Source organism: Onychostoma macrolepis, chromosome 19, assembly GCF_012432095.1.
Source record: "Onychostoma macrolepis isolate SWU-2019 chromosome 19, ASM1243209v1, whole genome shotgun sequence".
In the NCBI taxonomy this organism is placed as follows: domain Eukaryota; kingdom Metazoa; phylum Chordata; class Actinopteri; order Cypriniformes; family Cyprinidae; genus Onychostoma; species Onychostoma macrolepis.
In genome coordinates this window covers 29,221,744-29,243,302 of record NC_081173.1, presented here as the reverse complement: position 1 = coordinate 29,243,302, position 21,559 = coordinate 29,221,744, and the positions used below count along the sequence as shown (strand labels likewise).

Genomic DNA, 21,559 nt, shown 5'->3' with positions numbered 1-21,559 from the left:
ATAATCATTATATATATGCATATTTGTAATATATTAAATGTCATATTATATTTGAATATATATAGCATATTTTATATGAATATATATTATATTTTATTTACATATATACACTATCGCTTAAAGGTTTGGGTCTGTAAGATTTTTATTATTCTTTTATTCAGTAAGGATGCATTAAATTGATCAAAAGTGTCAGTAAAGACATTTATAATGTTATAAAAGATTTATCTTTTTCAAATGAATGCTGTTTATCTCAAATTTCTATTCATCAAAGAATCCTGAAAAATAAAACTGATCAGTTTCCACAAAAATATGAAGCAGCACAACTGTTTTCAACACTGATAATAATCAGAAATGTTTGTTGAGCAGCAAATCAGCATATTAGAATGATTTATGAAGGATCATGTGACACTGAAGACTGGAGTAATGATGCTGAAAATACAGCAATAAATTACATTTTACAATATATTCACACAGAAAACTGTTATTTTATGATTATAATATATTAAATTGTAATATTTCACAACATTACTGTTTTACTGTATTTTTGATCAAGTAAACACAGCCTCGGCAAGCAAATAAGACAAAAACAATAATCTTACTGGCCCCGTTTGAATGGCAGTATATATGTAGTTTTTTTTAATCATAATTATTATAGTAATATAGATAATACTCTCAGCTAAAGATAAGTCATCTCACATGAACAGGTTTGCAGTACTGAGCCACCACACCATGAGTCTGGTTCCCAAACACATCCGTGAACACCAGGAAATGATAGTAGTCTTCTCTGCTCTCATGGGTTATTCTCAACCCATCTGTCCAATGACAAACCAGACACTGTCAGCGTTACTGTTAGATACAGAATACCAGACTGAGGCATTTGCGAAGGTTACCTGGGAAGCAGAGCTGCGGCAGGGCTATCAGGTCAATGTTCTGAGGTACGCTGAGGTCGTCTGAAGCAGCGACCACTGGTTCGTTGGTTTGTCCAGAATTGCTGATGGTGGAAACCGGTCGGTCTCTCTTCTTCTTAAAGGAGCGTCTCCGCTGGACTCTGCCGAAGGCTGGAGCGTGATCGTGTTCAGTGCCGTTACTGGAACTCTCAAACGGTGGCGCGTGAACCTGCAGCACCTCCGCCTCCACCAGAGGCTCTTTATCTTTACCCTGCAGCTGTGACCAAACAAGATCACAGTCAACATTCAGTTATATATATATATATATATATATATATATATATATATATATATATTACAGTGGCATGCGAAAGTTTGAGAACCTCCTGCAGAATCTGTGAATAATTTTAACAAAATAAGAGAGATCATACAAAATGCATGTTATTTTTTATTTAGTTCTGTCCTTGGGTTCCCAAACTTTTGAAGGGAGTTATTTTAATAATTTCAGCTATTTTTTTTTTTTGTTGTTGTCTTGTGGACTATATGTAAACATTGTTTTTTGTAAAATATCTTACTCAGGACAGTACTAAATAAAAAAATAACATGCATTTTGTATGATCTCTCTTATTTTGTTAAAATGATTCACATTTTCACAGATTCTGCAGGAGGTTCCCAAACTTTCGCATGCCACTGTATATATACATACATACAGTTAAATTCTGGAAAGTTTTTACATGGGAATTTTTTTATTCATTTTTTAATTAAGTGTGTGTACAATTATTTATTATTATTTCATATATATATATATATATATATATATATATATATATACACACACACACACACACACACACACACACACACACACACAAAACACCTTTAATTTTTAAAATAAAAATTAATTGAACTATTATATTGTATTCTTAATATAAATATTATAAAACATTAGTAATATGAACATTAATATTTTATTTTTTAATTAATTACATTTTATGCTTTCAATTATATATAATATATTATACAGGACGATATAAAATATTAAACAGGACAATATCTTATATTTTACCTACTGTATGTATAATTATATATTTAAAACACATACTGTACATATTTATTTCATAAAAAGGCTATTTTTTTATTATCATTATTACTAATAATTATCAATAGAATTTTAAACAGCATTTTCATAGTTTTTTGCTCAACATTTTGCACAGAATGGCTGTGAACACTGAAATAAACAGTTCGAGACGTCTCACCAGGCCTAGTTCTTTGAGACGTTCGTTTGATACTCCGAGCACCACACACGCCTCCAACAGACCAGATGGGACGTTTTCTGCCATCAGAACCGGTTCTGCTGAGCTCTGGACTCGATGGTCTTCCAGCCACTCACATACACTAGTCTTCAGTCTTCGGCCCCATTGTGGTTCTTCAACTTCCTGTAGGTCTGTTGAAATGGTTACCAAGACTTCAGTTTATCTCACACCAGACATTTTTAGTAGCACTGACTGTGAAAGCGATCACTATCACTGTTCCTTATGGTTAGTCATGCGACATCTAGAGACCAGAATATCACAGAGACTAAAAAAACAGCAATTAATATTGTGTAAGAAGCAGCTATATGGATTATTTATATCTAAAGATGCACGCAAACAAAAAGGGAAGGTTGCACAGTATGCGGTACAAAAACTGTCACCCATAAAACCATCACTATGCAAGACGCATAATGTGAGAACATGGCTTGTGTTTCACAATCAAAAACTTCTGATTTAAAGATCCAGTGTCTCCCATCTGGAAAAGGGGTTTTCAAACTGAAGTCCGTGGAAAAGTTTGAGAAAAACTGACAAATGTAAAAATAAATAGATAATAAAACATGAGATTTAAATAAATAAATGTTACATCTAACAGTACAGTGCTAAATAAATAAGTGTTATTTTAGCAGCCATGAGATACATTACAGTTTTCATTAATAGTCTTAATTAGCTTTTATTTTTATATATTCTGATTTTATTATTATTTGTACACTACTTCTAATTTTTTATGTATATATTTATTCATTATTTTTAATGTCTACATAGTTTTAATTATTTTTATTTAATTTAATTATAAAGTTAAACTGAATAAAAATTTCCTCGGCAACTAGCTGATTAAAATAAGTTTAAAAAAAATTATATTTTATTTTATTTCAGTTAACAACTATTTTATTTTAAGTCACAATTTTTTTATGGTTTTAGTTTTAGCTAACTATAACAACCTTAAATAAATAAATAAATAAATAAGCTAAAATAAATAAATAAAATATCTTACAGTTTAAATTGGGTCTTCTTTATACATTAAAATACATAGCTGACTTTTCAAATTTCAGGACGGGGTTCCCTCACATGAGGATGGGGATATTTGGGGGTCTGTGGCACCTAACAAATTGAAAACCCCAGGTCTGCATGTTAAAGTCAACGTCAAACTGAATTTGCAAATAATTTATTCCACAATGTGAAGTATTTGTGAAACAGGATATTCAACAAGATTTTCTCCACTTAAGTGAATGTTTTCAAATTTTAATTTGCATCATTAGAGGTCAGGTCAGAATTAAATAATACAGTCTAATAGTCTGGTTCTCCCTGAATGCTCCTCTGTTTTTCCATCAGAGTGACTACACACAGTGAAACGCTCCCAGCACAACATCTGCTTCTTGTCAGAAACTGGATCAAGTTCAGACTAAGACTTGGACTGAATATGAAAATATGGAGTTTGTCACAGTTCTATATCTAAAAAAGCATACCAAAGCATCTACTGTAAGACTGTATGCGTGTTTACACCACATGCACAATAGTTGCAACACAGATCCTGATCTTCATGATTCCTGAGCAAAGCGGCGAGTGAAATCACGTACAGACAGAGAGAGCATTTATACTGCTGGAGCCGAGTTTGACAAAGACGTCAGACCAGTTGGGAAAAACCAAGAAAAGCAAGGTTTGTCATTCCGGAGCACATACCTCCTTCTGTGTGGCCATACTACTGGAAACAAGTGTTCTAGCCTTCTGTATAATTATCATATACGACCCCCTTTTTATGAATGAAAAATTTGTGTCACACAGCTGAAACATTTCAGTTAATTTATTTAAGTTAACAAGTTAAATGGTTGTTTTAAATTACATTAAGAAACACAAGTTTGTGGTCTTCGATTTTTAACAACAATGTATTTATAAACTGTGTATATGTGCATATGTATTTAAAATAGCAAAATGTAAAATAAAATGTTTGCGTATAATATCATTATAATTTAAAATCACACACACACACTGTATATATATATATATATATATATATATATCTAAAAACTCGAAATTGACAAAAGTTCAAGTTCTATTTGTGAACAGCTCAGCTGACAACACATTAAACAAGCTCAATGGACAAATACATAAAACAACCTATGATTTTGTTATTATCGGTTGGTTTTGCTTAAAATACGATATTTCATGCACTATTTCACATCTGTTTTCACTTTCTATGATACGCTGTCAACCGAAACTAAAGAAAAACACCGAGTAGATCGAGTTTAAAAGCATAAAATATAACGTTACAGTGACTGAACATGGAGAAATATCCTGTCTGTGACACATGTACAATATATTCCGATCTGTATAAAGATTCATTATAACTTTAACGCAGTAGCAGCAGTAAAATATTCATTCATAATTAGTAAAGATACAGAGTAACAGTTAAACAAACCTGTGTCCTGCGGCTCCGAGTTACAGCGTGTTGTCAATCACTCAGCGTGAATGGAAATGCGACTGAAAGTAAAAGAATAACCCGCTGCTGTTGATGTAGAGATCAGAGTCAGTTACAAAACACGCCTCGTTAAGACTATAAAGGCGGGATACAGTGGCGACCTGAGCCGTCAAACTCTTTCTGAAAGATGGATGGAAATCCCGCAATTTGAGCTCCGCTGCCGAAATTATCAATCATACTATGGAAAGGCTTGCCTCATGAATATGAATTAGGTAATGCTGACGTTGCTTAGTAACCTTTTTGAAGCGTCCAGTCAGATGACCTAATTAATATTCTTGCGTCACGCCGTCACTCGCAAACTGACGTAACGCCCGCCTTTTCGGCCAATCAGGTAGGACTACAAGCCAAACGTCACCTTACGTAATTAATATTCATATGCAAAGCCGTCAACATAGTAGAATTCGTAAAATAAACTCCCATAGCTGAAAAACTATTGGATTAAACGTACAAAATCTATCCGCAATGACTGATTTTAACAGGACTAATGAAGGTTCATGGACAGTAATTAATATGCATTTTATTTTGTATATGCTCTTGACTATGTATTCAAACTCTGATAAATCAATTTTAAAGCTAAAACGCCGCCTAGTGTTTATTTCTGATTACTGACCTAAAGACCATCATTTCCATGTGTATATGTATATATATGTATGTATATGCATATATATATATATATATATATATCAAAGCGCAAAATACACTACGTGCATGCAATGTCGTGGTCAGTTAGTCATGAAGTTACCAAAAAGGCGATTAAAACTGTGCGTGCATGTAATATCCTGTTATATGAGTCACATTTAAAAACATGTCTCTGAATGGTTTTCACAACTGTCCTGGAGCAGTCGAGCACTGTCACCCTCACCTAACACACCCGATTCAACTCGTCAGTTCATTAATAGAGGCCTGAAGTGGGTCAGAAATGGTAAAAAGAGTTCAGAGAAAATATGATGCGTGTCAGATCTGCGTCATGTTCAGCAGCGACAGCTCTTAAAGAAATAATAACCAGCTGCTGTGATGTCTATTAATCAAAGGGCAAAGGGGAGGAAAAAAAAGAGGAAAAAATGAACTTTTACAGCTTTAAGGATTCATCTATATTTAATTTAGAATTTAGTGTTTCATAACTTCAATTTCTGTATATTTCTGCTGAAGGGCACAGGTAAATATGACATTTATTAAAATGGGTTTATGTGAAGATTATTTTAAGTGCACTTAAATTAGAAGGTTTTAAAATCTAATAAATGTTAAAATTGATATCTCTCAATTATACTCTAATGTTGCATGGGGGGGGGGTAATTTTATAGAGAAATCAGTATTGGTATCAGTGATACTGGCCCTTCAGTCATAAAAAAAGATGCCATTAAGCAAATATTAAAAAATATATTGTCTTTATGTTGTTTGCACATTAATTTGAAGATTGAATGTGGAATTATTGCAATATAAAAGTATATTTAAAAACTTTAATGTTAGGTGGGATTAATTGCGATTAATTTCAGAAAAATATGCAATTAATTAGTTAATTTTTTTTAATCGCTTGACAGCACTAATATATGTATATTTCTAGCACTTGTACATGCATTTACACTGCACTTACAAATACAACTGATTTCCTATTGAACTGTCACCAACTGAATTGCAGTGGTCAAACTATTTAAAATAAAACTGACAAAGCTACAAACTCGATAAAGCTCAATGTTTCAGTCGCACATGCATTTTGAGGTGCAGCTCGTCATTTTAATGGAGTGTTTCTCGCTCATCTGAATATGTTCGTAAATTTGTGCTGGATTTGTGTCTTCGATGTGGAAAGGAGTTATCTTCAGAATGGAAATGGATATTTTATTTTTCGCTTATTTCAGTTCATCTCATAAAAGCAGCGAGCTAAGCCAGTAGTGTATTTCTATAGTCTTTGGTAATACTGACACTTTGAGAAAGTTTCTGGTCTGTTTTATTGAAGTTCTGCAACATCAAAATGACAATATGATCGTTATTTAAAAAATAAAAGTTACAAGTTTGTTTACACAATATAAACACAAATACTTAAAACATAAAACCAACATAAAATGCGTTTTAGTGCCCCAAATCTGCTAAATGCAGAGGTACAAATGTTTCCAAAGAATGAACTGTGGACATCTGTGGATATTTTCACCCACAAGTTGTCTGTTAAAACTCCAAGATCAAAATAAACTGGCAAAGAGGTGGACATAAAGACAAAAGCAGTCTTATTTCAACAATAAAATTATGTTTAAACCTGACTGGTTCAATCTGAGCGACACAAGCTCTTCACATCTGCACTAAAGACACAGACTTGGCACAATGAGGACTGAGTCCGTTCTCTGCTCCGTGACTTCCAGTGGTTTTATATCGTCTATATGCTCAGATAGCAACGCTACATTCTTCCATCCGCCGATGATGAGGAGGATGAAGATGTTGAATTCATGTCCTCTTCGTTGGCACCGCATGTGTCCACCAGACAGATGAGGCAGCTGGTGACGGGAAACGCGCGGACTTTACTGGAAACCACCCATTTGTCAGTCTCGGTGTAATACTCCATGATGTGCCCCAGACGGCCGACCCCCTGAAACCCGGCCAGCACGTAGATGACGGAGCCCACGGCCGCACACTTCACCGTCACGCCGCGCCACGGCATCGGAGACGCCATCTTCCACTCGTTACTGCCGATCTCGTAGTACTCCACCGAGTCCAGACCGCCTGAGAGAAACACCACCATCACAGATCACAAAAAACATACTGTCCTGACCTTTAATGACCTGGAATGACTTCAGAGAGGCCATATCATATTGTTTTATCATTTCTTGAGGAATAAATACACAGGGACAGAGTGTGAACTTTTTTCCATAACAAAATATAGACAAAACGTAACTGTGATAATAGTAGATACCCCTGCCTGCTCAATGACAGTATCAAAAGGATAATTAAATACATATATTTATTACAAGTAAATTAAATAATTATATTCATATTTTATTAGTATGTATATATATATATATATATATATATATATATATATATATATATATATATATATATATATATATATATATATATATATATATATATATTAATATTTTATATTTAGAAGATTTTATTAAAATAAGTTTTTTTTTTTTTTTGTATATATATAGTAATCAACATTTGAAGTGGATCAAAAGTTAATTGAAGTTGTCCTAAGACGCATTTTGGTTTTAGGACAACTTTAATGAAATATTTTGATCCACTTCAAATGTTGACTAGTGTATATATATATATATAACAACAACATAATATTAAATAAATGTAATACAGTAAACAAGTAAAGTCAAAGAAGTCAATTAAAATATTAATACAGAAATTAAAAGAAAAGAAAATGAGAAGGCAAAGATAAAAATAATTCAATTTTTGCCAAAAAAAAGTAAAGAGTACAGAGTTGTAAATATGAAATATTGTAATATTTTGTTAACTTTTTATGTTACTCGAGGTTTCTTGCACCAAAAACAACTGTAATTTAATTTTTCATAATCCGTAAACAAGTGTTTTTTTACATCAAGTTATTTATCTATAAATTATTTCTGCATTTTAACTCTAATCTAGTGTTAAAAAAAAAAATTATAATAATAATAATAATATCAATACATGGTATTTTATGAATTCTATGAATTTTCTTGGTTGAATTCTCCAGGAAAAAAACTCTAGGACAAACTGTGTGTTATGTAGTCATGAATAAAAAGCATCTGCTAAAATGAATAAATGTAAATAAAATGTTAAATTTATTTATTTATTCACTTTTTGATGCCATGCCAGCATCAAGGCTATTTTCATGGCTAAATCAAATATAAAATGATGGTGTCACTGCAGTATTTGCATACTGAATTCTGATTGGTCTTTCCTGCATCTATTTGTCATTTGTCACATCATGACAACATAACAGTAGCTCTGGACCAAAACATGTCTAACACTAGCACTGCTATTATTATAAGAAATTATTTTTTCTTTTTTTTCACAATATCTCTTTAAATGTACTCAGTCATTGCAGAACAAAGAAAACAATGTGTTACTTTGTCTCACTGTCTGTGTCAAGCTTAACAACTCAACAGATGCTTGTGCCTGGAAGGTGGTTTGATAAGAAATCATCATCCCAGGATCAGCAGGAACATTAATATATTAAAATATAGCAAATATTGGCACAAGAAGTAAACTTTCATAGAAACATACCGAGTGTGTTCTGCCCGCCGACGGCGTATATTCTTGAGTTCACCACAACCAGACCATGATTCTTACGGGCCTCCCGCATCCCACAGAGAGCCCTCCACCTGATACCACACACACACACACTTAACGGGACAGCTCAAATAAACATAAATAAGTAATTTTATGATTTAATTCATTATTACTATGGGAAATCTTGATTTTTATCATAGCACACAAGTTGTACTTTTATGATATTTTTATAGTTTTTTTTTTCTTCGTTGGAGAAAAATTGGTTTTCATTAAGTGAAATAAATTTGAAATGAAATATTAATTAAAATATTATTCGTATTTTATTTTATTTAAATACATGTATTTTAATTTTTATAATTTATTTTGGTTTATTTCTGAATATTATAAACTAAAACTATTTAAAACAATTTTATTATTTGAAATAAAATTGAAATGAAGTAAAATATAAATATTAGATTATAAACTTAATCTTAAAAACTTAAAAATGTTGCCTTGGCAACTAACTGAATTAAAATAAGTTGAAGTTGTAAAGTACTAAAATAGTACTAAAGTACCAAAAGACCTAAAATAACAAATAAAAACAAAAGCCAACTTAAAATATTAATAAACACTATAATAGTTTATAAATAACATTAAAACACACTGAAATTATGACAGAATTTACATTTTAGGTAAACTATTCCTTTAAAAATTCAGATGAGATGTAGGTGTCATGAATATCAACCTGCTAAGAAATGCAACTAAATTGGTCTGTATCTTGAAAATAGAAAACATATTTATTTTATATATTATATTATTTTTGGAGCAGAAGGTGAGAAAATTATGCTTTGCTGTTGTTAACTAAAACTATTAAAAACTTTTTCATGAATTGAAATAAATTTGAAATAAAATATAAATATTAGATTAATTAAAAACTTTAAAAAACTAAAACAAAAATTAAAAATGTTGTCTTGGCAACCAACTGAATTAAAATAATTGAGTACTAAAACGACAAATTAATAAAACAATCAAATTAAACAAACAAAACAATAAAAATTAATAAACATTAAAAATGTTAATAAGTACTATAATAGTGTATAATCATACTAAAATAACACTGAAACTATGACACACAAGTCATAAATATCCACCCATTGCTAGGAAAAGCAATTCATTGCTAGTTAATAGTTTTGGTCACAGACGTACTCTTCAGTGTTGGGGTCGTACACCTCGCAGTCGTTGAGGACTCTGCCGGACACGTTGTTTCCCAGGCTTCCTCCGCAGACGTAGATCAGGCCGCTGGCCTCCACCGATCCATGACTGCAGCGCGGCATCAGCATGTTAGGCTTCGTCTGCCACGTCTCTGTACGCGTGTCGTAGCACTCGAACAGATTCAGAGCTGAACTTCCTGTCAACACAATCCACCAATCAAACATTACTGGCTTCTCTCTTTCTCTCCAAACCCATGGGATGCTCTGCACAAACTCACCCACTTCTGACCCTCCGGAGGTGTAGATCTTCCCTTTGGAGGCGCAGGCGGCCAGACTGTCCCGCGGGTTCGGGGGTCCGAGTTTGGAGTACCAGCTGTCCTTCACCACATTATAGCAGTCCATCCGTTTGATGGGGAAGAGCTGAGAGCCGCCCAGGATATAAACCACATTGTCCCAGAACACAGACGCGGCGTCCCGTCGCTTCTCAAAGGGGCAGCGAATGTCTGTCCAACTGTAATCCTGAAGCACACAAACACAGGATAATGACTTTTAAAAATCATTTTATGCAGACTTAGATTACATAAACTAAAAAATACATATTTGCAAAAGATTTTATTAATTATTTTATTTATTATATTATCTTTATACCATTATCAATTTATTAAAAACTTTTTTTAAAGAACATTCCATGAATTTTTATTTATCTATTTTTTTATTTTTAATATTTATTTTTGAATCAAAAATGTAATCATTAAAAAAACTAAATTATTCTAAATAAAATATTTCCAGCAGTTACATAAATGAGAAAATGCATACTCATTAACAGGGTTTTAAATTTGTATAACTTTATGATTTGGTTTTATTAATAATAATTTAAATAATTATATAAATAAAATATTTCCTGTTTTTCCATGCTGTGGATCTCAGCCCCTTTGGTTTTTGTTTTTGATTCTTTTTATAGATATTTAGATTACATAAAGTCACACATTACTAAATAAAGTGATATATTTATGTTTATTCAAAACCTTTACATTTAATTTTTAAATTTTTCTATTACATTTTGTTTCGTTTATTTGTTTTGCAAAATAAAAAATAAAAAATAAAAAATAATAAAAAAAATTCATTGTTTGAAAAAATAGTTTTCCATGGCTGTGGACCTAAGTCCCAGTGTTTTGTGATTTCACAGAGAATTAGACATTTAGATTACATAAAGTGAAACAATTCTATTTATTAAAGACCTTTATATTTTCATGACTTTATAATTGTATTAATGATTTTATTTATTTAATAATTTTTTTTTATTGCAAAAAAACCCCCGAAATGATGCAAATCAAATATTTCCACGGCTGTTAATCTTCCAGTGTAATTGACATTCGCAGATAGTTTGTTGGATTCTCGAGATGATTCAGGCTGAGTGTGTACCTTCGGGTTAAAGTAGCGGCAGGACTGTGGCTGGGAGCCTCCGAACAGAGCGATGCGGTAATCGTGTTTCTTGCGGCGCGGTCGACTGCTCTCACCGAGCTCCTCACGGTCCTCTGGAGACAGAAGATGATAACGCATCCCACCTGAGAACAAACACACCAGCTCGGAGTTAAATAATGACAGGATAAGAAAGGATTTAGATAATTTAGAACTAAAATTTAGTCCTTAATTTATTAAGAGAAATGTAATTGTGTTAAGTAAATATATATATTTAGACACTGAGATATATATATATATATATATATATATATATATATATATATATATATATATAAACAAATATAAAATAATTTAAATGTTTATTATTATACATTTTATAATTATAATTAATATATTACATTTTCTTTAATTATTACATTTGTTTAAATTTAATTTTTGATAAAGATAAAAATGAAGTAAATATGTCAAATAAAAATAATAATACATCAAATAAATAAAAGAAAAGAAAATTAAGAATTAAATAGTTATAAATAGCCATAAACCAAAAAGTAAAATGTATGAATTTTTCAAGGGGTCATCGGATGCAAAATTCACTTTTACATGTTGTTTGAACATGTTGTGTTGTCAGTGTTTGTACACATCCACCCTAATTATAAAAATCCACCCAGTGTTTTTTAAAATCCCTATAAATAATAACCCCTTTCTCAGATGAAGCTGTTCTGAGATTCTTGGCAGAGTGATGTAGTTCTGCATAGGCCCCTCCCACAATTGTTGATTGACAGTGGCGTTTTACTTTAGACCCGCCCTGAGTGAGCTGTCATCGGTCTGCCAGTGTTTCGACGGCAGAGCAGCTGTAGACAAGAATGTCTCCTAAGCGATTGAGGTGTTTTGTTGTTGGATGTAATAATGAACATAGCAGTCATTTCCTCCCGTCATCTGAGCTGCTGAAGACACAGTGGATTACATTTGTTTTTGAAGAGAATCTACCTAAATGCGTCTATGTTCGCACAAATCATTCATGATCCAGCTTCACCTACAGAAGAAGTGAGTATTTTTATGAATCTTTGCAAATCGCCTTTCCTAATAACGTGCTAGTTAGCAAGTTTCACGATGAACGCAGCTAAAGTTAACAGTCTCAGAGAACTGCTCATCAGAGGGGTGGGGTTAGCAGAGCTCATTAGCATTTAAAGAAACATGCAACTAAACGGCTCGCTGTGAACAGAGCTGTTTTTGAGAAGGTAAAAAGGGTGTTGTTTTACACTACCATTGAGAAATTTTAACCAAAGTATGTTATAGACTTTTCATTAAGACCCTAAAGAATCATATCAACTTGTGAAAAATGGGCATCCGATGACCCCTTTAAAAAAAAAAAAAAAGTAATAAAATATTAAATAAAAGATTGTTTATCACACGTGAGTTTTTAGTGATCAGGTGTCAGTAACTCACAGATGACCATTTTAAGGCACTCGGGGTTGTCCTGGATCAGCGGTTCTGCTTGAACGGTCTTACTGAGGAAGTTTTTGGATACGAGGGGGAATCGAACCTTCCCCAGAATGTCTACGATGTACTGCTGTCGGTTCAAGACGTCGTACTTTAGCCACCGCACCGCTGCGTCGTAGATCTGCACAATCACACAGAAACACGTTATTCATCTTATCAAACACAGTTGAGTTTCCAGCCTTCATGGCGGCCTGTGGGTTGTCACCTGGTCTTCGGCTCGGACGGTCAGCGTGTCCTGCTGGAGCAGGTGCGTCACCTGTTTCACATCCAGCTGGAGAAACTCGTCCATCTTGTAGACGTCTGTGAAGTGCTGGTGGATGAAATCATCCGCCGCCACCTTCAGCTCAGGACAGTTCAGACACTCGGCCAATGCGCTGATGCCTTACAAAAAACACCCAATCACAACACTCCTCTACAGATTCACAGCTGCCGTATAATAATGCACTCTATAGCACTGACCATATCGGATTCTAGCAACGTAAGCATATTTAACTCTAAATTATAACGTTATTTCACATGAAGCTTGTCAAATTTTAAATTGGAGCTGTAATGTGAACACAAATTTTAAAAATCACTTGCAAAATTATTTTTATCATATCATATTTATAATATCAACAATAATAACACACAGAAATATATATTATAATATATCTCGTGGTTACCTGAAATAAAACATTAGAGAAACAGGCATTAATATAAATAAAATATATTAAATATATAATAATATTAAATAATTGTAAATATATAAATATTAAATAAATAATATTATTTATTAAATAAATAACTATCACCAGTATTAAACAAATAATACATCTAAATATGTTGTTATTTAAAACATGTTGTTTAAAATTGTTCTACAAATAAATCTAGTAAACACGTAATATCAGATTAATAATATGAGCAATAATAACCCACAGAAATATAGAATTATCTTCTGATTTAATAGAAATAAAATAGAAAAAGGAAACATCTAAAATTAAATGAACATTAAATAAAAAATACAACATGAAAATAAAAATAAATTGCAAGACAAATTAATAAACATTATTAATAAATATAAACATTTAAAATATCTTATTTAATATGTAAATTTTGTTTACAATTGTTTTACATATAAATATACACATTTACCTGTTGTCTATTTTCAGTTTATTGTTAGACATTGCTTTTAGTAAATAATGTAAAGATATCACAGACTATGATGCATGTCACATATCATCATCATTTTTTATGCATATTTCAGCTAAGATTATGTGATGCATATGTCAGATCTCATATTATATTATATTAAATATCTCATATTATAAGATGAATATATCAGATGTTAGATATAATATCAGATTTATATAATATCCGTAATGATTACCCACAGAAATATAGAATTATCTAGTGATTAATAGAAATAAAACAGAAAAAAATGAGAAATGAAAATGCATGTCAGATATCTCAGATTATGTGATGCATGCCAGACTGCATCTATTATAAGATGAATATACCAGATGTCAGATATAATATCATATATAGTTATTAGAAATACAAAATAAAAACGAGAAACAGAAATGAAATAAACAGGAAAATCTCCATAGAGGACACTTGAAGATGCGGGTGTCTCACCCAGACAGTTGGTGGGGTCCACCTGCTCCTTCAGGAAATCCACACACATTCTCTTGACCGGTTCAATCTGGTACTGGTTAGCGGCGTTCAGCAGAGACTGAACATTATTACTGTTCACTGAGATTCTGAAACAGAATCAAAACATGCATGAGCTTTAAATGCATGTAAAATGCATGTTATGCATCTGTGGAGAGACGTCAGTCTAACCGAGCCGTGTAGACAAACTCCACCAGCAGCTCGATGATCTCCGGTTCTGCTCCACCAAGCTCCACCTCGTGATTGGTGGCCTCCATCATGCTCGCTGCACATGCAAAAGCAGCAGGATTTGTTTTAGATGTGTCTGTGTATAACTAGAAAGCTGTGTTAGATGCATGCTGAAGTGTTTCTCACATGTGAACATGAGGTTGAAGAAGTGGCTTGCGGCGGACAGCACCACTCTGTGTGCCAGGATGTGTTTGCCCTGCACCACCAGATTCACGTCACACAGGATTCCCTGCAAACACACACCGTCAGACAAACCTGCAAACTCCAGGTCTGTGCATTACAGACTAGAAATGTACAGCCGTGCATACAAACTGCTTTGATTTCACAGATAGTGCTTTATTCATAATTTGAATTATTTCTTAATAATAAAACAACCGTGACAACTTTTCATCTTCTCACCACAGTCATTTCTGTATTGTTGATTATGTGTCTTCATCATTATTAAAACATTGCAACTAAAAATAAAAAAAATACATTCAAAATATTTTATTATTATATTTCATTATTTAAAAACATATTTATTATTATTTTCAAAATATTTTATTTTTTAAAAAGTTAAAACTGATTTACAATTAAATATCAACAAACATATTCATTTATTTTACAATTTACGATATAAATAAATTGTAAAAAATTATTATAACTTAAAATGATATATGTATTAATTATATGTGTGTGTGTATATATATGAAATAAATATTTTAAGTTATTAAAACTAAGTTATATAATACAATATTTATATTATATATACAGTGGGGCAAAAAAGTATTTAGTCAGCCACCAATTGTGCAAGTTCTTCCACTTAAAAAGATGAGAGAGGCCTGTAATTTTCATCATAGGTATACCTCAACTATGAGAGACAAAATGAGAAAAAAAATCCAGAAAAACACATTGTAGGATTTTTAAATAAATTATTTGCAAATTATGGTGGAAAATAAGTATTTGGTCAATAACAAAATTTCATCTCAATACTTTGTTATATACCCTTTGTTGGTAATGACGGAGGTCAAACGTTTTCTGTAAGTCTTCACAAGGTTTTCACACACTGTTGCTGGTATTTTGGCCCATTCCTCCATGCAGATCTCCTCTAGAGCAGTAATGTTTTGGGGCTGTCGCTGGGCAACACGGACTTTCAACTCCCTCCAAAGATTTTCGATGGGGTTGAGATCTGGAGACTGGCTAGGCCACTCCAGGACCTTGAAATGCTTCTTACGAAGCCACTCCTTCGTTGCCCGGGCGGTGTGTTTGGGATCATTGTCATGCTGAAAGACCCAGCCACGTTTCATCTTCAATGCCCTTGCTGATGGAAGGAGGTTTTCACTCAAAATCTCACGATACATGGCCCCATTCATTCTTTCGTTTACACGGATCAGTCGTCCTGGTCCCTTTGCAGAAAAACAGCCCCAAAGCATGATGTTTCCACCCCCGTGCTTCACAGTAGGTATGGTGTTCTTTGGATGCAACTCAGCATTCTTTCTCCTCCAAACACGACAAGTTGAGTTTTTACCAAAAAGCTCTATTTTGGTTTCATCTGACCATATGACATTCTCCCAATCCTCTTCTCGTCTTTTATACTGATAACGAGTTCAAACAGATGCCATTAATACAGGTAAGGAGTGGAGGACAGAGGAGCCTCTTAAAGAAGAAGTTACAGGTCTGTGAGAGCCAGAAATCTTGCTTGTTTGTAGGTGACCAAATACTTATTTTACAGAGGAATTTACCAATTAATTCTTTAAAAATCCTACAATGTGATTTTCTGGATTTTTTTTTCTCATTTTGTCTCTCATAGTTGAGGTATACCTATGATGAAAATTACAGGCCTCTCTCATCTTTTTAAGTGGAAGAACTTGCACAATTGGTGGCTGACTAAATACTTTTTTGCCCCACTGTATATCAGGTGTCAGATACAATATCAGATGTATAATATCAGGAATAATAACCCACAGAAAGATATCTTGTGATTAACAGAAATAAATTATATATAACACATATAAATTATTTTTATTATTTTACTATTTTTATCATTTTTTATTATCACTGTATTATTTAAAAATTGTGTAAATTATTTCCAAAATATACAATTATTATAAAATTAAAACTTGTTCCACAATAAAAAAAAACATATATACACACATTTACCTATTTTCAGTTTAACGTAAGAAATTACTTCTAGCAAACTTTATGTTATGTATGTAAATTTATCGCAGTTAGATATCCCATATTTTATTATGGATATGTCAGATATCAGACTATACGATGCATAAGATGTTAGATATCTCATATTATATAATGAATGTATCGGATTATGTCGTGCATATGTCAGGAACTTCATACTATATGATGCTTATGTCAGATATCTGTTGATATTTACCTGTTTCCTTAAGTTATTCATCACTCCCATGATGTTGGACAATAATCTGAACTCCTCTTTGGACGCAGTCTTCTTCTCGCTTTTCTTTTTGGGTCCTGATATCTTCTCGCTTGATGCGGAGGCCATGTTCATCGTGCTTTATTCAGAGTATGATTAGAGCGTTTAATTAAAACCACACACTGAGGTGTGCTGCTCGGCTCTGTGTGTAAATATGAGACAGGAATGATGTGAAGGAAGCGGCAGGATTTCGGGATCACCGCCTGCTGAAGAAACGCAATAAAAGTCCATAAACGATTTTTATTTAAGAATTTTTAAATTATTATTATTATTTTTCTTAAGGTAGTTTTAGGTAGTTACTCTTTAAGTGTAGGAGTTTTGGCAAAAGTTTATTTACTAGCTGCGTTTTGTATAAATTCTCGATCGGTGACAGAAATGATGTGAAGTACGTGACAATTTAACAATAACGCCTGTCAAAATAAAAGACCTAAACAACAAAAGAAATACATTAACTGCTCTTTCAGTGCTTTATTTTTATTTTATTTTTAAAATGTCAGTATAGACTAACGCGATCTTTCGAAATGAGGAAAAATTGAGTTATTTTTTAAATGCAGAATGTATTTGTTTTAATATGAAAAAAAGATCTGATATAAATAAACCACATACAAATGTATTATTATTATTATTATTTTTATTATCGTTATTATTTAATCTTGTTTATTTGACTTAATTTATGTTATTATTTTTGGCTAAACTTATTTTTTTTTCATAAGTTTAAATTTAATAAGAGCAAGATTTAGTATGCTTTATTATTTTATTATTATTTGTTGCTTGTTCTTTATTGTGGCTATATAAGCCACAGTGCACTATATTATTTTGTATTTTCATTAAAATAATTATTTTAGTGCATCTGTAAAGCAATAGCAAAGTCATCCTATTGCTCTACAAATATATTGTCTGTGTCATGTTACGTACACTAGATGTCAGTGTTAAAACAAGTTATTGTGTTAAAATGTGTGCCTTAGTCAATATTAGACACATTAACCGGATGTCTAAACCAATAAGTAACGGAAATGCATGGCTCTTCTTTCTCTGACAAATTGGTCGTTTTTTACATTCGTATCTTGTCAAAATTGTTTGTTTTAAATGTCATAAGACAAGAGGAAAATGTCATAAGATGAACACATGCTAAGCAAAAACATTCTTTAATGAGATTTTCATTGATGCATGTTTGCAGTCGTTTTCTTCTCCTCCTGCATGAGTGTGCAGTTATTTGAGTTGGTTTGAGGTGAAAGTGTCATGGCCAGTCAGGGCCAATTACATGAAATCCCATATTTCTCGGGCTTAACGCCTGCAGTGGAGATGGATACAGTGTTTGCATTTATCTTTTGACACGACATGGAGAATTTTACATAAGAGAAGACATGCCAGGCTCTTGTCTGTGTTTAATGAGGCAGAGGAGCCTGTCCTCTCTGAGGTGAGCTTATTACGCCAACCAAACGCTCCAGACCTGCTTAATTTCTCAAAGCTTTAATTTGAACAGCCTGCTGTCAGAAGTCTGAGAGGCGATTAGTTCTGTCTCCTCATCCACCTGGACAACGGAGGAGGGCTGAGCATGCTGGACATCGTTCTCGCTGTCTGGATCATCGGATGTTGATAAAGGTTGAATTTAGCAGGTTTTTGTTCTGAAAAAAAAAAAGGACCATTCAAACAGCACTAGACAATGTTCAATTAAACCCTAAATTAAAATATATATATATATCATGGTTTGGATAGACAGATACATTTGATAGCACAGTTTCAACCTTTTTATCAGATGCACTTCGACACTGAAGTCACAATTAAAATGTATGAATATCATTGCGCTGCACAAAATATAAATGTATATTAAAATCTAAACATTATTGTATAAAATATTAGATAATGTATTAAAGGAAGCGGTATCTATTTCTTAGCAAGAAATTTAATTTTCATAATTTTTGTCTCATTTTCATCATGGCTTTTTGAATTTAATGATGATTTAATGATTTCCATTGGGGAAAAATTCATTAAAACATCAACTTCAAACAGGTGATTTTTAGAACACTGTAAATAAAAATGTAAAATAAATTATTATTAAATATATATATATAAAATGAAATAATATAAAATTGGTGATTTACAAAAAAAATATATATTGTATATTTTTATTGTATGTATATTATGAAAATAATTTTAAAGTAGATTATTTTTAGAACACTGTAAATAAAAATAAATTATGAAACTTAAATGAGATGAAATACTGTAAATACAAAATATATCTAGAGACAGAGAGAGAGAGAGAGTGCAACTCTGCAAAAAATAAGACGTAAAAACGCATAAATGATAGATATTTTATATCATACAGTCGCTTTTGGTGCATTTCTCGAATCATCCTTAATATCTGCAAAGAAGTACAGTGGGGCAAAAAAGTATTTAGTCAGCCACCAATTGTGCAAGTTCTCCCACTTAAAAAGATGAGAGAGGCCTGTAATTTTCATCATAGGTATACCTCAACTATGAGAGACAAAATGAGAAAAAAAAAAATCCAGAAAATCACATTGTAGGATTTTTAAAGAATTTATTTGCAAATTATGGTGGAAAATAAGTATTTGGTCAATAACAAAATTTCATCTCAATACTTTGTTATATACCCTTTGTTGGCAATGACAGAGGTCAAACGTTTTCTGTAAGTCTTCACAAGGTTTTCACACACTGTTGCTGGTATTTTGGCCCATTCCTCCATGCAGATCTCCTCTAGAGCAGTAATGTTTTGGGGCTGTCGCTGGGCAACACGGACTTTCAACCTTTCGATGGGGTTGAGATCTGGAGACTGGCTCGGCCACTCCAGGACCTTGAAATGCTTCTTACGAAGCCACTCCTTCGTTGCCAGGCGGTGTGTTTGGGATCATTGTCATGCTGAAAGACCCAGCCACGTTTCATCTTCAATGCCCTTGCTGATGGAAGGAGGTTTTCACTCAAAATCTCACGATGCATGGCCCCATTCATTCTTTCGTTTACACGGATCAGTCGTCCTGGTCCCTTTGCAGAAAAACAGCCCCAAAGCATGATGTTTCCACCCCCGTGCTTCACAGTAGGTATGGTGTTCTTTGGATGCAACTCAGCATTCTTTCTCCTCCAAACACGACAAGTTGAGTTTTTACCAAAAAGTTCTATTTTGGTTTCATCTGACCATATGACATTCTCCCAATCCTCTTCTGGATCATCCAAATGCTCTCTAGCAAACTTCAGACGGGCCGGACATGTACTGGCTTAAGCAGGGGACACGCCTGGCACTGCAGGATTTGAGGCCTTTGTTACTTTGGTCCCAGCTCTCTGCAGGTCATTCACTAGGTCCCCGTGTGGTTCTGGGATTTTTGCTCACAGTTCTTGTGATCATTTTGACCCCACGGGGTGAGATCTTGTGTGGAGCCCCAGATCGAGGGAGATTATCAGTAGTCTTGTATGTCTTCCATTTTCTAATAATTGCTCCCACAGTTGATTTCTTCACACCAAGCTGCTTACCTATTGCAGATTCAGTCTTCCCAGCCTGGTGCAGGTCTACAATTTTGTTTCTGGTGTCCTTTGACAGCTCTTTGGTCTTGGCCATGGTGGAGTTTGGAGTTGGACTGTTTGAGGTTGTGGACAGGTGTCTTTTATACTGATAACGAGTTCAAACAGATGCCATTAATACAGGTAACGAGTGGAGGACAGAGGAGCCTCTTAAAGAAGAAGTTACAGGTCTGTGAGAGCCAGAAATCTTGCTTGTTTGTAGGTGACCAAATACTTATTTCACAGAGGAATTTACCAATTAATTCTTTAAAAATCCTACAATGTGATTTTCTGGATTTTTTTTTTCTCATTTTGTCTCTCATAGTTGAGGTATACCTATGATGAAAATTACAGGCCTCTCTCATCTTTTTAAGTGGAAGAACTTGCACAATTGGTGGCTGACTAAATACTTTTTTGCCCCACTGTATGTGCATAACACTTCCTACAAACAGCACCACACAATGGATTACAAAAGCCTGTAACTTACTCAAAATCTTAAATTCATCTCTCAAACGTAAGTATTTATGTCAATGAACATATCAGTGCCATCAGAACGAAAAGTCCTTTTGTCATTGTTCACAAGCAAGATAGTCAAAATGCTCACCTGCACAATTCATGGCAAATTTACAAAAAGTCTAATAGAAATGTGTAGAAAATATGCTTGACTGTTTATGAAAACTATCAGCCATTTTGCATTTAATGACTTACGATGAACTAATGACTAGATGTTTTGAGGGGTAAGACTA

The 21,559-nt window shown here is 33.1% G+C and overlaps 2 protein-coding genes across 2 annotated transcripts in view; both read right to left on the bottom strand.

Moving 5' to 3' along the window:
- Positions 1-4,860, bottom strand: part of dennd3a (DENN/MADD domain containing 3a) — a 30,671-nt gene extending 25,811 nt beyond the window's left edge. Inside the window, exons 1-4 of the mRNA XM_058754305.1 lie at positions 4,614-4,860; positions 2,144-2,331; positions 891-1,164; positions 697-812 (exon numbers count right to left, since the gene is read on the bottom strand). Of these exons, the coding sequence (XP_058610288.1) occupies positions 697-812; positions 891-1,164; positions 2,144-2,227 (474 nt within the window). The 5' untranslated portion in view covers positions 2,228-2,331; positions 4,614-4,860. The remainder of the gene's footprint in view (positions 1-696; positions 813-890; positions 1,165-2,143; positions 2,332-4,613) is intronic.
- Positions 4,861-6,598: 1,738 nt separating this feature from the next.
- klhl7 (kelch-like family member 7) lies at positions 6,599-17,694 on the bottom strand. The gene is made up of 12 exons (XM_058754807.1): positions 17,604-17,694; positions 17,247-17,509; positions 15,002-15,104; positions 14,819-14,912; positions 14,612-14,736; positions 13,203-13,378; positions 12,944-13,118; positions 11,498-11,640; positions 10,354-10,594; positions 10,071-10,272; positions 8,880-8,977; positions 6,599-7,379 (listed from the first exon to the last, which is right to left on the bottom strand). The coding sequence occupies exons 2-12, from the start codon at positions 17,376-17,378 to the stop codon at positions 7,057-7,059; spliced, it is 1,812 nt and encodes a 603-aa protein (XP_058610790.1). The 5' UTR covers positions 17,379-17,509; positions 17,604-17,694; the 3' UTR covers positions 6,599-7,056.
- Between the last annotated feature and the right edge of the window lie 3,865 nt (positions 17,695-21,559).

Bases quoted from the DNA above. Each gene is read 5' to 3' on its own strand.
- klhl7 (XM_058754807.1), bottom strand. From the start codon at position 17,378: ATGAACATGGCCTCCGCATCAAGCGAGAAGATATCAGGACCCAAAAAG. The intron at 14,913-15,001 runs GTGAGAAACACT...TTGCATGTGCAG, and splicing joins CTTCAACCTCATGTTCACAT to CGAGCATGATGGAGGCCACC. The intron at 10,595-11,497 runs GTACACACTCAG...TGTGTGCTTCAG, and splicing joins GCCGCTACTTTAACCCGAAG to GATTACAGTTGGACAGACAT.